The sequence below is a fragment of the Gavialis gangeticus genome, unplaced genomic scaffold (genome assembly GCF_001723915.1).
Source record: "Gavialis gangeticus isolate Ggan-Ray unplaced genomic scaffold, GavGan_comp1, whole genome shotgun sequence".
Taxonomy (NCBI): domain Eukaryota; kingdom Metazoa; phylum Chordata; order Crocodylia; family Gavialidae; genus Gavialis; species Gavialis gangeticus.
The window spans coordinates 115,474,477-115,487,951 of record NW_017729022.1 but is presented as its reverse complement, the minus strand read 5'-3'; the positions used below and the strand labels follow the sequence as shown (position 1 = coordinate 115,487,951).

The window sequence follows — 13,475 nt, the reverse complement described above, 5'->3', positions numbered from 1 at the left end:
GCTGGCAGAGGGTAGATTTAGGCTAGACATCAGGAGGTGCTACTTCATGGTCAGGGTGGCTAGGATCTGGAACCAACTTCCAAGAGAAGTGGTGCTGGCCCCTACCCTGGGGGTCTTTAAGAGGAGGCTAGATGAACACCTTGCCGGGGTTGTTTGACCCCACTACTCTTTCCTGCCATGGCAGAGGGTCAGAGTTGATGATCTGCTCAGGTCCCTTCCAGCCCTAGAAACTATGAAACTGATCAAACATCAGGTAAGCAGGTCCATAAGTAACAACAGAAGAGCAATGTTAAAAGCATCCCAGTATTCAGATCTCCACAGAATAAGGCCATCATCCCCTTACTTTCAGAAAAAAGGAAACCCTTCTGTCTGGTATCCAAGGATTTTTTAACTGAAATGTTAATAATTCGGGGAAGTAGTTATACCTCTTGTATGAGAAACCACAAGCAGATGTCTTTCTGAATGGATAGTAATCCTGTTGTTTGAATATTCTTGTGTGGACATGAACACATGTGTAGCACATGAATGCTACTTCATGATGCACCATAGTCCATCCTTTTAGCCATCAGCCCAAACTGTCTGACCTTATTAGCAGGGTAGCTGAGAAGAGAAAGGAGCAAGGAGGAAAGAGAGAGACATATCCTATCCCAGTGCAAAAATCAAATTAGGATCCTGGAGAGCTTTGGGACTATGTGGAAGGGATGCCTCAGCAGGGAATAGTTATATGCTAGTTTATTGCTTTTAAAATCATTGAGACATCTATGTTAATATGAAGGCTGATGAGCCAGAAGAAGAGGAACCTGTAGGGTGTAATGTCTAATTCTTTCCCCCGTACTTCCACTGAGTACACCATCCATCATTTCCTTGGTAGGAGTAGGCCTATGCTCTATTGCTCCATATTGCTGTTTAAGCTGTCACATTGCCAAAACTTACGGAATTAAAGACCCAGTGAGACTTTCCTACCTCTGCACCATCAAAACGGAGGGCCCAGAAGGATCTCAAAGGACAAGCTGAGCAACGAAGCTGTTTGGATGTTTTTGCAAAGCAGGATCTATGCTCTTAGCCTCCTCATGCCAGAATGCAGAGTTACATCACAATGCCCTGTGAGGGGGCATCATTGTTCCTATAGCAACAGTAACACCACAAGTAGGAGACCAAGAGTAGATGGGCTAATGGAAAATGAGGCATGCCATTTATATCTGATTCCCACACCTCCAGCGTGCAAAGATAGAAGCTGCAATAAGGCTTCCTCCTACCTGGGGAGGGGTGAAGGAGGGCAGAAACATAGCAGCAATGTGGGGTTTTTTTATTAGAACCTTGTATACCTCAGGTGATCAAAACCACAAGGCTGCTTATTGCTGCCTGGTCCTTCTTTATCTGTGTTTCATATATAGTCAATTCTTTCCCACTCCATTCCCACCCTCCCAGGCCTTTTTAAATAAGCCCAGATCCTGTTGCTCTTAAGCCACACAAATAACCCTACTGAATTTGTTATGCAATGTGTTGTCTTATCAAGGCAAATGGGACATATGTATCACTTTGTAGCCTCATTTATGATGAATATCACTAATAACTGAGCATACTATCTGAACAAACAAATCTGCCTCTACAACAACTTTGTGAGATTCAAAAGCATTATTTTATGGATGGTGAATGTGAGGCACAGAGCTGTGAGGCAACTTTCAGGAAGTCAGTGGAAAAACCAGAAATAGAACCAGTATCTCCGCAGTTGCTTTTGCATGGCATGGGAGAAAACAAATCAAGATCCGGTCTCTGCAGGAAAATCTCTCCTGCCTAGGCTAAGGCAAAGACAACAGGGCATCATGAGAATTAGAACATAAGGGGGAGGAAGGTAAAAGATGAGAGTGAACAGTTACTTAGGAACTTAATGTAGGTCCATCTAGTTGTGTAGGTTAAATGAACGGTGCTCAGTATTTTTAAAATTTGTTTCTATATATGTGCCTAAAATACATAGATATGTGCCTAAAACACACATACACGCACATCTATTTACGTGCCTTACACACATGTACACATCATACATTTCTGAGCTGAAATGAAGTTGTTTTCTGGTTATCCTCTGTAACTTGCTGTAGTTTCCTCCTGAACATGCATTGGGTGCGTCTACACATCCACCCAATTGTGCAGTTGTTACTGCGTAGTCATTTATTACTTGCTTTAGCATATACTAAATGACTGCGCAGTAACAACTGTTACTGTGCAGTCCCGGCAGCGCATGGGTCGTTTCTGTCAAACTACTGAGCAGTAGCTTGTTGCTACTGTGCATTAGTTTCAGGGTCACGGTTCATGCCTGCCAATGCTATGTCTCCATAGTGATGAGCTACGTTGCTGTAGCTCATTGCTATGGGAACGTAGCGTCTCACGTACATGTGCCCATTATCACATTTATTGTTGTAGGACCAGATCCTGAAGCTTTTACTCATACCAGGTAGAATTTGTACTGGTTGACTGGGATTTGTATGAACAATGACTATTTATGTCAGATCCTGAACCACTCTTGCACTGCCAAATTATAGGGCTGAATGATAGGGTGCTGGGAGCTGGATTTGGCCACGCTCAACCAGATTTGGTTGAGCACCCCTGTTCTAGCCCATTTACTATCTTGCTCCTGCCCATCTCTTGCTACTGTGAAATCCTTCTGTGTTTTCAAAATGATTGGAATGCTCTGAGTTCATGATCTGAAACAATTGTAAGCAAGTATGAGAGCTCACTGTAGTGAATTCAGTAAGATTACAAAAGACAGGTTATTTGGCTACAACACAACTAAGTAGCGAAGGTGGGATAATGGAAGCTCTCCCGACATATTCAACACATTCAGAGCACTCTATGTAGGGCTGAGATACTACATTCACAACCATACTCATGAGGGAGAAAAAAGACTGGAAGAAGAAACCAACTGGAGAAGGGTGATTGCACAAGGAATCTAGGCACTGTTGGATAGCCAAGGGAGACAGAAAACATGTACAATTTACACAGCTGAGGGTTTACTGATGTTTTCCTGACAAGTTCTAGGGATCTGTAGTGGGTTATGTGCATGGCCTAAATCAGGGCTAGACCATTCATAGTGTTTATTGGGTTTAGTAAAGACAGTCAGGCCTGAATGAGAAGAACTAAATGACTTTTATTGTGGAGCAGTGGCAGGCTAGTCTCTGCAGTCCCCTGGTCCCTACCCAACCAACTACTCTTCAGTCAACCAATGGGTCATCTCCCAAATCCCAGCTTCCTGAGCTTTCCACTTGAGGGATTCTTTCTGAATTATAATGCCACTGTGGTGGTCTCAGTTTGAGTCCTTCTGGCACAAATACCTGACAAATGTCTATCCTTTTGCCTAATGAGCTGAGCTGGGCACAGTGACCAGGGGCTAAGGGAAGGCAGGACTGGACCCAGTTCAATAGCTTGGGGAAGTGGATGCCTTGCACCAAGTTAAATAGTTAACACATGTTAAGGAGTTAACATGTGTTAAGCAGAGGCCTGGGGGAAGGGGGCATAATGGGGAGGGGGCTGAAGTAAACACTGGCCAGCAAGGCAATGAGGCTGAAGTTGGTTCCTTATTCCCAGTTCCTTATTCCTGGTTCCTGTTTTATTTTTCAAAGCTAATTTTTACACAAGGCAAGATTGTTATTAATAAATTAGATGTGCTAAAGAGTTAGAATTTCATCAGAAGTATGTGTTTACTAATAAAAATGTAAAATAATATCATATATCAACTACATAGCCCTGAATAAAGAGCTAGGATTAGGCTGGGATTATAGGCAAAATCCTTTTTGGGTCACTTCAAACCACGCATCTCTACCACCAGGGGACTTTTTTGAAGAACTCTTGAGCAGGGCAGTACCTGATCCAGAGCTCTGCTTTTGCATGCCAGCCTGCCAACTTGCAGCCCCCCAGACCTGTGTGCAATGGTCAATGCCCTGAATAAAATGTGTTTGGGCTGGGATTATGGGTGAAAATCCTTTTTGGGTCACCCCAAACCACATGGCTCTGCCACTGGGAGATACTCCTGAAGAAGCCTGACTCAAAACTCAGTTTTTGCACGCCTTCCGACCAGTTAACATCTCTCCACCCAGGCCTATGTGCTATGGACATAACCCTGAATAAGGAGCTGAGTTTGGGCCCAGATTGCTAGGCAAAACTGTGTTAGAGTCACCCGAAAATACTGAGGAACTGGCCTGGAGAAGTCTGGGCAGGCCTCTGCCTGACCTGAAGCTTGGCTTTCAAGTCCCAGTCTGCTATCTGACAGGACCCTAAACCTGTGTGCCAATCGTTGGCCCAAGTAAGGAGCTGAGTCTGGGCTGGGATATAAGAAAAATCCATTTTAGGTCACCCCAGGCCACATATCACTGTTCCTAGGGGACTATTCTGAAGAAATCTGAGCATGGCACTGCCTGACCTGAAGTTTGGTTTTCAAGTGCCAGCCTGCCAAGTGCCAGCCCTCAGGGCCTGTGTGCTAAACATTGCCATCAGTAAGGAGCTGCATTTGGGCTGGGATTATGTAGGAAAACCTGCTTTGGGTCACCATAGAACACATCTCTGCCACCAGGGAACTCTCCTTAAAAAAACTGTGCAGAGTCCTCCCGTACCCAAAGCTCAGTTTTTGAGTGCCAACCTTATAACCCATAGGCCTGTGTAAAAAATACATTGCCTCAAATAAGGAGCTTGGTTTTGGATCCCAGCCCAAACTCAGCTCCTTCGTCATGGAAATGCAGCTAGCACACAGGTCTGTGGGGCTGCCAGTTAGCAGGCCGGCACTTGAAAGCTGTGCTTTAGGTCAGGCAACAGTTCTTCAGGACTGTCTGCTGGTGATGAAACATTTGTTTTGGAGTGATCTGAAAAAGATTTTGCCAGATAATCCCAGCCCAAACTCAGCTCCTTATTCGGGACTATGTACCTAGCCCAGGCCTGGGGGGAGGGGTGTCAGTTGGCAGCCAGGCATGTGAAAATGGAGCTTTGCATCAGGCAGCAGCTCTGGCCAGGCTTCTTCAGGAGAGTCTCCAGGTAGCAGAAATGTGTGGTTGAAGGTGATGCAGAACGGGTTTTCATCCATAATCCCAGACCAAAAGCAGATCCTTATTTGGGAGACTGTACATTGCAGGCTGGCATGTGAAAACCAAGCTTAGGGTCAGGCTACGACCTGCCCCGACTTCTTCGGGAGAGTCCCAGGGGCACAGAGACATTTGGTTTCTGGTGAGTGGAAGCAGGTTTTACCGCACAAGCCCGGCCCAAACTCAGCTCCTTATTCGAGGCACCCCATTGCACCCAGGTCTGGGGCTGGCAGGCTGGCGTGTGAAAACCCAGCTTGAGCCCGGCATCGTCCTGGCCGCCTTCTCCAGAAGAGCCGTCCCGAAAGCAGTGGTTTGGGGTGGCCCAGAAAGGATTTTGCCCCCATAATCCCAGCTTAACCTCAGCTCTTTACTCAGGGCCGAGCGCGCCGTTATTTACATGTGTATTAGCGAACGCGCAGTTCTGAGGAGAGTCCAACGGCTCTCCGGCGTGTCCCAGCCACTGCGAACAGCTGCGAACCGCGCAAAGGTTAGACGTGAAGAACGGACCGGGGAGGAACAAAGAGCAAGGCTGGGAGGGCCGGGGGGCGGGTCCTGGGAGTGGAGGGGCGGGGCCGTTCGGAACCATGGCAACCCACTCGCACAAGCAAACGCCCAGCTCCTGGGTTCGGATTGGCCATGCTGCGGGGTCACGAGAACGTCCTTCACCCTGAGATCGGCGCACGCGCAGTTCGGGGGTGGTCCCCTGAGGGGAAAGCCAGTACTTCCGTAGTGCCGACTTCTGGCCAAGTTTGTCCCCCCGCGGCATCCATCGGCCGCGGAGGCTTGCGGGAGGAGAAGATGGCGGCCCTGGCTTGCTGCGCCCGGGCTCTCCGTGTCGTCCTGGCGCTCCCAAGGACGGGTGAGTGTCCGCGGCCTCTGACCTGGTCCGGGGCCAGTCCGGCAGGTCGGGGCGGAGATGTCGCCCGGCTCGCGCTTTGCCGTGGCCTCCTGGGGCGGTTGGCTGGCCCCCGCAGTAGGAGGTGGGGCGGTCCTGGGTCATTTTGCCCGCCTGGGTCCAGGAGCCCCTCGGAGCCCGCGAGCGCGTCCTGCCGCTCGCTCCCGAGCCCTGCTGCTGCCCCTCCCTCCCAACCTACAGCTCCAACTCCTGTCACTGCTGGTGTCCTTCACCCCTGATTGCATCTACCTTCCTGCCCACAACCTGGTGCCCCCTGCCCCCCAAACCTGCCCCGTTCCCCGGCTGGAGGGGCAAGCATCACCCCTCTCCCCCCCACCACACACCTTGTCTGTAGCTGCTGGGGGCACAGATCCACCTGATCACCAGGGATCCTAGTTTTCCATTGTGGATTTCTCCTTTTAGCAGAGAAACCTGCAGATTCCTTGCTTTTGCAAAGAGCTGTGCATGCTGGTAGAGCTCCAGCCTAGGAGAGCTGTTTGCAAACAGGGTGGGAAGCCCCCAGCCCTGCCCCGAGGGGGAGGGGGAAGGGCAGGGCCTGAGGCTCTCACTCATCTACAGCTTTGTTCAGCTCAGCTTCACTCTTCGCTCCTGGAGCCTGAGGTAAGTGCAGGGGTCTGGGGGCCCTTCTGGCAGGGCAGAGGAGTTGTGGGTCATGGCTGGGGGGGTCACTGGCAGGGCTGGGGGGGCCAGGAGCTGGCTGCACCCCAACCCGAGCAGGCAGCAGCAGTGGGGGAGTCAGCTGTATGCTGCTTCTGCTGCAGCTGCCTGATGTTAGGGACAGAGCTGCAGACTTGGGTCCCTGGCCCCATAGTCCTGGCAGCTGGGGGCCCTGTCCAGCAGGGCCAGGGGCTGTGGGTGGGGGCAAGAGGCACAAGTAGGGCGGGGCTTGTTGTGGGGGCAATGAGGGGCACCTGCAAGGTTGGGATGACTTTGGGGGCAAGTAAGGGGCACCAGCAGGGCTCAGGGGTTGTTCAGGGGGTGTATGAGGGGCACCAGTAGGGCTGGGGGGGGTTGCAGGGGGCTTTTAATTTTAATAATGGATTTTTGGGGTTTTTATCAGAGAACTTGCGATTATTTTTTTTTGTCAGAGAATTTGTGATTGATTTTTATCAAAGAAAACCAGGATTCCTGCTGATCACTCTGCCTCCAATTGCCTAAGCCCCAAGCTAGGACAAGCCAGGAAGTACTGGGAAACCAGAGGCAGAGCAAAATCCCAGGCATTTGCTGATATTTAAAAAAAAACAAACACCTGGATGGAGATGGCGGGGGGGGGAGGGAACCCAAAAAGGGGACATGTCCAGGAAAACCTAAAGATGGTAACCCTAGTCAGTGAGCTCAGTCAGTCCGCCTCAACTGCTGTGTCTGTTTTTACCCTTGGTATTAGTTATTTTATAAATAGTCTCTTCCCTGCTTGTCAGGTGGATTTGATTTAAATCAAATCAATTTAAATTGTGATTTAAATCACTGGTCAGGAAGCCTCAATTATATCACTGCTTTCTGCAAAAAGTGCATTCTTGTTGCTTGACATCCTCTATTCATTTAACTTCTTGAAACTTTGCACTTTTAGAGAGAGGTGTGAGGGCTTGGCTCTGTGTATACAAACTTGCAAAGAGACAAGAGGGCTGATGGGTAGGTAGTTGGGTCTGGTGTGTCTCATCTCCACATACTGCTGTTAACAAGGATGTTATCTCTGGAGAGACAAATCCACAGTTTAAGGAGTGAAATGAAGCATCACAGAGATGCTTAATAGGGTCTTCTAGACTAAGCACTGAGTCCCATTGGGTAGAGTGGGTTTCTTTAATCTCTACTAATCTATAGAGGAGCCTCTGAGAACCCTATAAGGCTGGACCCTAATAGAACCCATGCCCTGTTGTGACCTATTTATAAAACTTTTCTACAAAGATTACATGAATATATCGCCTCAAATACATAATAGAAGTTATAATTTCTATTCTATCATGATATCTTTGAACTTTAACATATCTTAAAACTATACATAGGTTTATTTTTTATAAAAAGCATCTTAACAAAAATAATACGATTAAGTAAAAAAAAAAAATGTGATTTCAGTAAAAAAAATTGGGTTATTTTTAACTTTAAAAAAATCATTGATTTTTATTCACCCTGCCTTCTTGGACATATATATGCTGTTGTATACAGCAAGCAGTTGTCTATACTTCAGCTATCAGTATAGTTGAAGTATAAATTTTCTAGTGTAGACTGGGGACTTTGACTGGGGTCTACCAATGCTTCTGCTGGGACCAAAGCTGGAGGTTCCTGACTAGAGGGTCTTGCCCCTCCGCTCAGGTTTAGACCAGTCCTCATATTTTGTCTCAGGAAGAAATTTTTCCCCATGGTCAGATTGTTATGGACTGTGTGGGTTTTTGCCTTCCTCTGTAGCTGGGGGCATGGTCCTGTACCCAGGACCTCTTGCATACATATTGACATCATTTTATAGAAGCCAGACATTGGCTACTGTGGTTCTCCTGCTTTACCTGAGATAGGTTTTGGTGTTAGGCCTAGGTTGATGGGACTCTTACATAGAATTTAGATGATGGTTGTATGGGATGGTTTAGATAGGCATGATCCTGCCTTGGGCAGAGGGTTGGACTAGACCTCTGCAGTTCCCTTTCAGCCCTACTTCTTTACAGCTAATGTGCAAAAGCTCGCTGTTGACAAAAATCAGGAGCCATATGTCTTCAGGTTAGTTGTATACATCTCATCAGTAGTTCTCTTGCACTTTGGAGAGTTGAATGCTTTCTGTTCATCTAGTTAGAGAACATGCACTTTTAGGTCCTTAAACTTCATAAAACTGCAACAAACCTTAACTTGGGTAAGTGTTTGTGAGGTGCTTTAAGAAGGGCTTAGAAAATCTAATTTTGGTGGCACTTAAAAGACTTTCCCTGATGAGAGGGAAAGCATAACACTAGTGAGTTCTACAGTGTGTATGTTTTCTTAGAAACTGCTGAACAAACTGTTGCTCCTAGTGACCTCAACTGGAATTTCATGGGCTTAGTACTTTTGAAATCAAGCCTTGGTTTTTAGTCCTTAAAGTTGCAAAGGTAGGGGCTACATAGTGTTCTGAGTGTGAGCCGGTCTTCCCGTATTTGCAGATGAAGCGCTTGTGGCTCAGCCAAACAGCAGCGAGAGGAAGTTTAAATGCCATTATAATGCTTTGGGCAACAGTAACACTGTCAAAATCCATTTCCTCCTGTGCTGTTTCAGAAAGTTAAGCAAACATGGGCAATAGATTAACTCGGAAAATACCTAAAATAGAGCTGAACAAGAGATGCAGTCATTCCCCTCTGCCCTCTCCTCTGAGCCCTCCAGTCCCCTCAAGAGGTTCTGGAGGAAAGGAAATGTGGGTTGAGAGACATCTCTTCCCATCAGCTAATAGCAAGAGAGCTTCAAATTGACTCAGTGCTTCCTAATTGGATGTTGATTTGGTTGTTGTATTCTTTTAGTGTTTGTATAGTGCTAGTACTTGAGAGTCCTATTTGCCGTTGTAGATAATGTACAACTGCAGAACAAAAAGTAGTCCATGTCTCAGATCTTACAGGCAAAATATGAAGACAAGAAACAGCAGGTGTTTCCTCGTACTCCCCCCACTTAGTCTCATATATGAGACTGTGTTGATCAATGTGGTGAACAGTGGTATCAGTGTCAGAGTGGCTAAGCTACTGTCAGTCTTTTTGTGGGAAGAATAGGAAAAGAATTCTAAGGAAGGATTTGAAAGATAATGAAGTAGCTTTGTGAATATTTGTAAGGATCTTGCTTGTGTATCTTGAATCTGCACGTTGACAGTTTTTGATGGTTTGTTTGTGCTAGCCTCAACAAATGTATGGCCTGTCACTGTGACTTGTGTACAGCTGATTAATTTCTTACTATCCTATTCCAGGAAGGAAAAAAACAAGCACAGGGGACAAAAAGAGTTAATTTGGAAAATCTTTCTTAAGCAGGGTAGCAACATAGTGGGTCTGCTGGTTCACTCTGGATTAGGAGAGAAAAACATTCTCTTCTGGGTCCCTACCAGAATTGCCTTTTCTGTTTATAGCAGTACCTTAAATATCCCTCTGTTAACTCCTTTTTTGCCTATCTTAGCATGAGCTTTACTACACTTATTTTATTCCCCTGCAACTTTCTCTCTGCTTCCAAACCCACTTCTTTTCTGACTATTCCTAACTTCCCTGAAATATTTTATCTTGATGTGAGGTAAAGCATGGGAAACTTGAACGGGGGTTGGTTTCTTTGTAAATGTTGCATTTTATTACCCTCAAAAAAAGCTACCACTTAAAAGCCAGCTTAGCGTCAACTGCATCTCTCAAGTAATACCTCTTGAAGTGAGTTTATCTGCTCTCTGTCTTTATGTTTTAGGTTCTAGGGTTTCTGCATTATCTGCATCTGCATCACCTGTCCTGCAGCAGCACCACCATGTGCATTATGCTGTGCTCCCTCATGGAAGAAGTGGCCGTTCCTCTGTTAGTGGAATTGTGGCCACAGTCTTTGGGGCCACAGGGTTTCTGGGGCGATACGTTGTCAACCGCCTAGGTAATGTTCTCATGAATAACTGTCACAAGTGCAGACACACATCCAAATTAGGGACATATTTACGCCTGCACAGTTAAGATGAGCATTGGAACTTAAGAATGGACCAGTGCAGGATTGTTTCTGATGTTTAATATATGGGATAATTAGGGTAGGGATGATCCTGCCTCAGGCAGGGGGTGGGACTAAATGACTTCTGGAGGTCTCTTCCAGCCCTACTTCTCTATAACTGTATGACAGCTAGTAAGAACTTGCTTGTTTTCACAAGACCTCTGGTTATGAGCAAGGAGGTACAGAAGAATTCCAAGACATTTTAAAGTTAATGGGAATAATGGCTGGAGGAGAATTGTGAGTTCAAAGGTTAGATGGAGCTTATGATCAGTTCTTATTTGAGGTACACTGGTATGTCAGTCTGATATCAGATCGGTACTGATATAAAGAAAATTGTATATATTGGATATCAGCCTGATGCATCCAATAATTTGGCCAATAAACATCTGTGCTGCGCGCAGCTTCAGCACGGAGCAGAGCCAGAAATGTGGAGAGCTGCCTTCAGCTGGTAAATTGGAAAGTGGGGGGCAGATCAATGTCCCCCACAGTGAGGGAGGGGGCAGGGGCAGGTGCTGCCCAGGCAGGGTGGGCGTGGGACGGAGCTGTGGCTCGTGGGGTGGGGACGGCTTCCACCACTGCTTGCACCCTGTGGCACGCATGCGCCCCCAGATCTGCGTGGCACAGGGCAGGCAGCAGCTGTAGGGTGGAGTCGGCACCGCATGGGGCTCTTTGCACTAGGAGCTGGGCTCGAAGCAGCTCTGGCGGCACTTGGAGGAGGCTGCAGCCACCTCAGATTTCACTGCAGCTCTACTCCCAACCCTATGCTGTTGCCTGGCACAGCCCCGGATGAATGCCCCACTTCCACCCAAGTGCTGGGAAAAGCTGTGGCTATGGTGGTATGGGGCTGGAAGTGGAGCCCAAGCAAAATTTAGGGTGGCTGCAGCCTCCTCCCAGCACCACCAGAGCCTGCTCCGAGCCCAGCCCCTGGCAAGAATAGCTCCCCACAGCGCTGACTCCAGCTCTGCCCTGCAGCTGCTGCCTGCCCCACACAGATCCAGGGTGCACATGTTGCACCCCCCATGCCCTCCCTTGGTGCAAGCTGCCCCTGCCCCATCCCTCACTGTAAGGGGCCTTGATCTGCCCTCCTCCCAAACTCCTTCCCTCCTTCCTCCCCTTCTACCACGCCGGACTTACTAGCTGGAGGCAGCTGTATTGGAAATCGGATCAGCATCGACCGGTATGCCTCTTTAAATATCAGCTATTGGTATCAACCCCCAAAATCTCTATCAGTACACCCATAATTCTTATGCTTTCAGTGTTACTCATAAAGGCTAGAAACAGATATTTCCTGATGAAGTGGATCAGCAGTGCCATGATGCGTCGCAGAACAGCTGATCTGCTTCATTTGGCTAAACATTAAATCACCCCTTGTCCTGGCTTTGACAGTGTGGGACAAGGAGCAGTGTGATCTCCTTGCCTTCGCCACTCAGCTAGACCTGTCCCCCTGCAATCATGGCAGAATGGTCTAGCTGACTGGGGAAGGGATGTTCCCTACTAAGCCAGACTTGCTCTTGAAATCAGGGGGGTATGAGCCTGGTTGAGCAGGGAACCCCAACTTCCATGCTTACAGAGAAACACCCCTGATTCTGTACCCAGAATGGCTGGAGAATAAAAGTTGCTCAGGTTGCTCTACTGTCACCATAGAGCTAATAGAGGTCTGTCACAATAAAGCAGTGGAATCTATTACTACTGTATGTTGCATCACTGATTTTCCTTTCACATGATGCGACAAAGGGTAGCAACATCTATTCATTAGCTCACCATTTGTGCCTCCATAAAACTTTTTATGGCACAAATGAGATGTCAGGTGATGCCTGTTTTCACCCATTGTGTGTGTGTGTATATTATATGCAGGTATTTTTTGAAGTAGTATGCTTTAATTTTCATTTAAACAGGAATCATTTTAAAATTTGTCCCTTCTGATTTACATTTTCAAGCAATATTCCTCTTAGTTTTTAGGAAATATGAATTAACCATTGTGCAAATCATAAATATCCTTAGGTACAACACTTTTTCTGCTAGTTAATAGTATGATTATAGCAAATAAGTCATGCATGGTAAATGATTGCCCAGTTTTTTTTCTCTTGCAGTCAGTGACTTCTGTAAACCTAAACAAAGAGGTGACCTATAATACATTCATACCAGCTATAATTTTTATAACTGGCCATTGATAAACTTATTTTTATGCTGCTACTAGCTCCTGAGAGATTTTGTTTATTTATTGTTCCGACTTGAGTTGAAACAAGATGTGTGATACATTCACAATAGTACCTCTTTGAAGTTATGTAATTGTATGAAAAAAATCAAACTTTTTTTTGGAACATTTAGGCCGTATTGGATCCAACATAATCCTACCCTATCGCTGTGATCCATATTATCTCATGTATCTTCGCCCAATGGGTGACCTGGGACAAATCGTGTTCTTGGTGAGTCTTTTGGCTTTGGCTTTAGTAGTGGTATTACATTTGGTTTATTCTCGGCAGTCTATTAAGAATTCATGAAGCGAGATCTCTGGTTGTTGTTTAAATTCTGCATGGAAGATGGACAAGAGAGCTTTCTTTAATTATGTGTATTTGTATGCTGTCTCATCTCTCTCCCATTTTCATGCTCTGGTTACAGGAATGGGACTGCAAGGACAAAGACACTATCCAAAGAGCCGTGGAAAACAGCAATGTGGTCATTAATCTTGTTGGAAGAGAATGGGAAACAAAGTAATTTTCTTCTTTGTCTCTGTTTGGATAGATTCCTAACAGGTATTGGGTACTGTAGCAGCACATATGCAATACATGATTACTATGGTATTATTTTACCCGTCTATATTTAAAAAAAAAAAAAAAAAA

General features: G+C 46.4%; 2 protein-coding genes across 2 annotated transcripts in view; one reads left to right on the top strand and one right to left on the bottom strand.

Moving 5' to 3' along the window:
- AKAP3 (A-kinase anchoring protein 3) overlaps nt 1-6,395 on the bottom strand; it is a 32,328-nt gene extending 25,933 nt beyond the window's left edge. Inside the window, exon 1 of the mRNA XM_019516009.1 lies at nt 6,303-6,395. The gene's annotated coding sequence lies outside the window, so the exon portion shown is untranslated. The remainder of the gene's footprint in view (nt 1-6,302) is intronic.
- NDUFA9 (NADH:ubiquinone oxidoreductase subunit A9) overlaps nt 5,760-13,475 on the top strand; it is a 35,253-nt gene continuing 27,537 nt past the window's right edge. The window contains exons 1-4 of the mRNA XM_019516008.1: nt 5,760-5,922; nt 10,354-10,527; nt 12,964-13,061; nt 13,255-13,346. Of these exons, the coding sequence (XP_019371553.1) occupies nt 5,862-5,922; nt 10,354-10,527; nt 12,964-13,061; nt 13,255-13,346 (425 nt within the window). The 5' untranslated portion in view covers nt 5,760-5,861. The remainder of the gene's footprint in view (nt 5,923-10,353; nt 10,528-12,963; nt 13,062-13,254; nt 13,347-13,475) is intronic.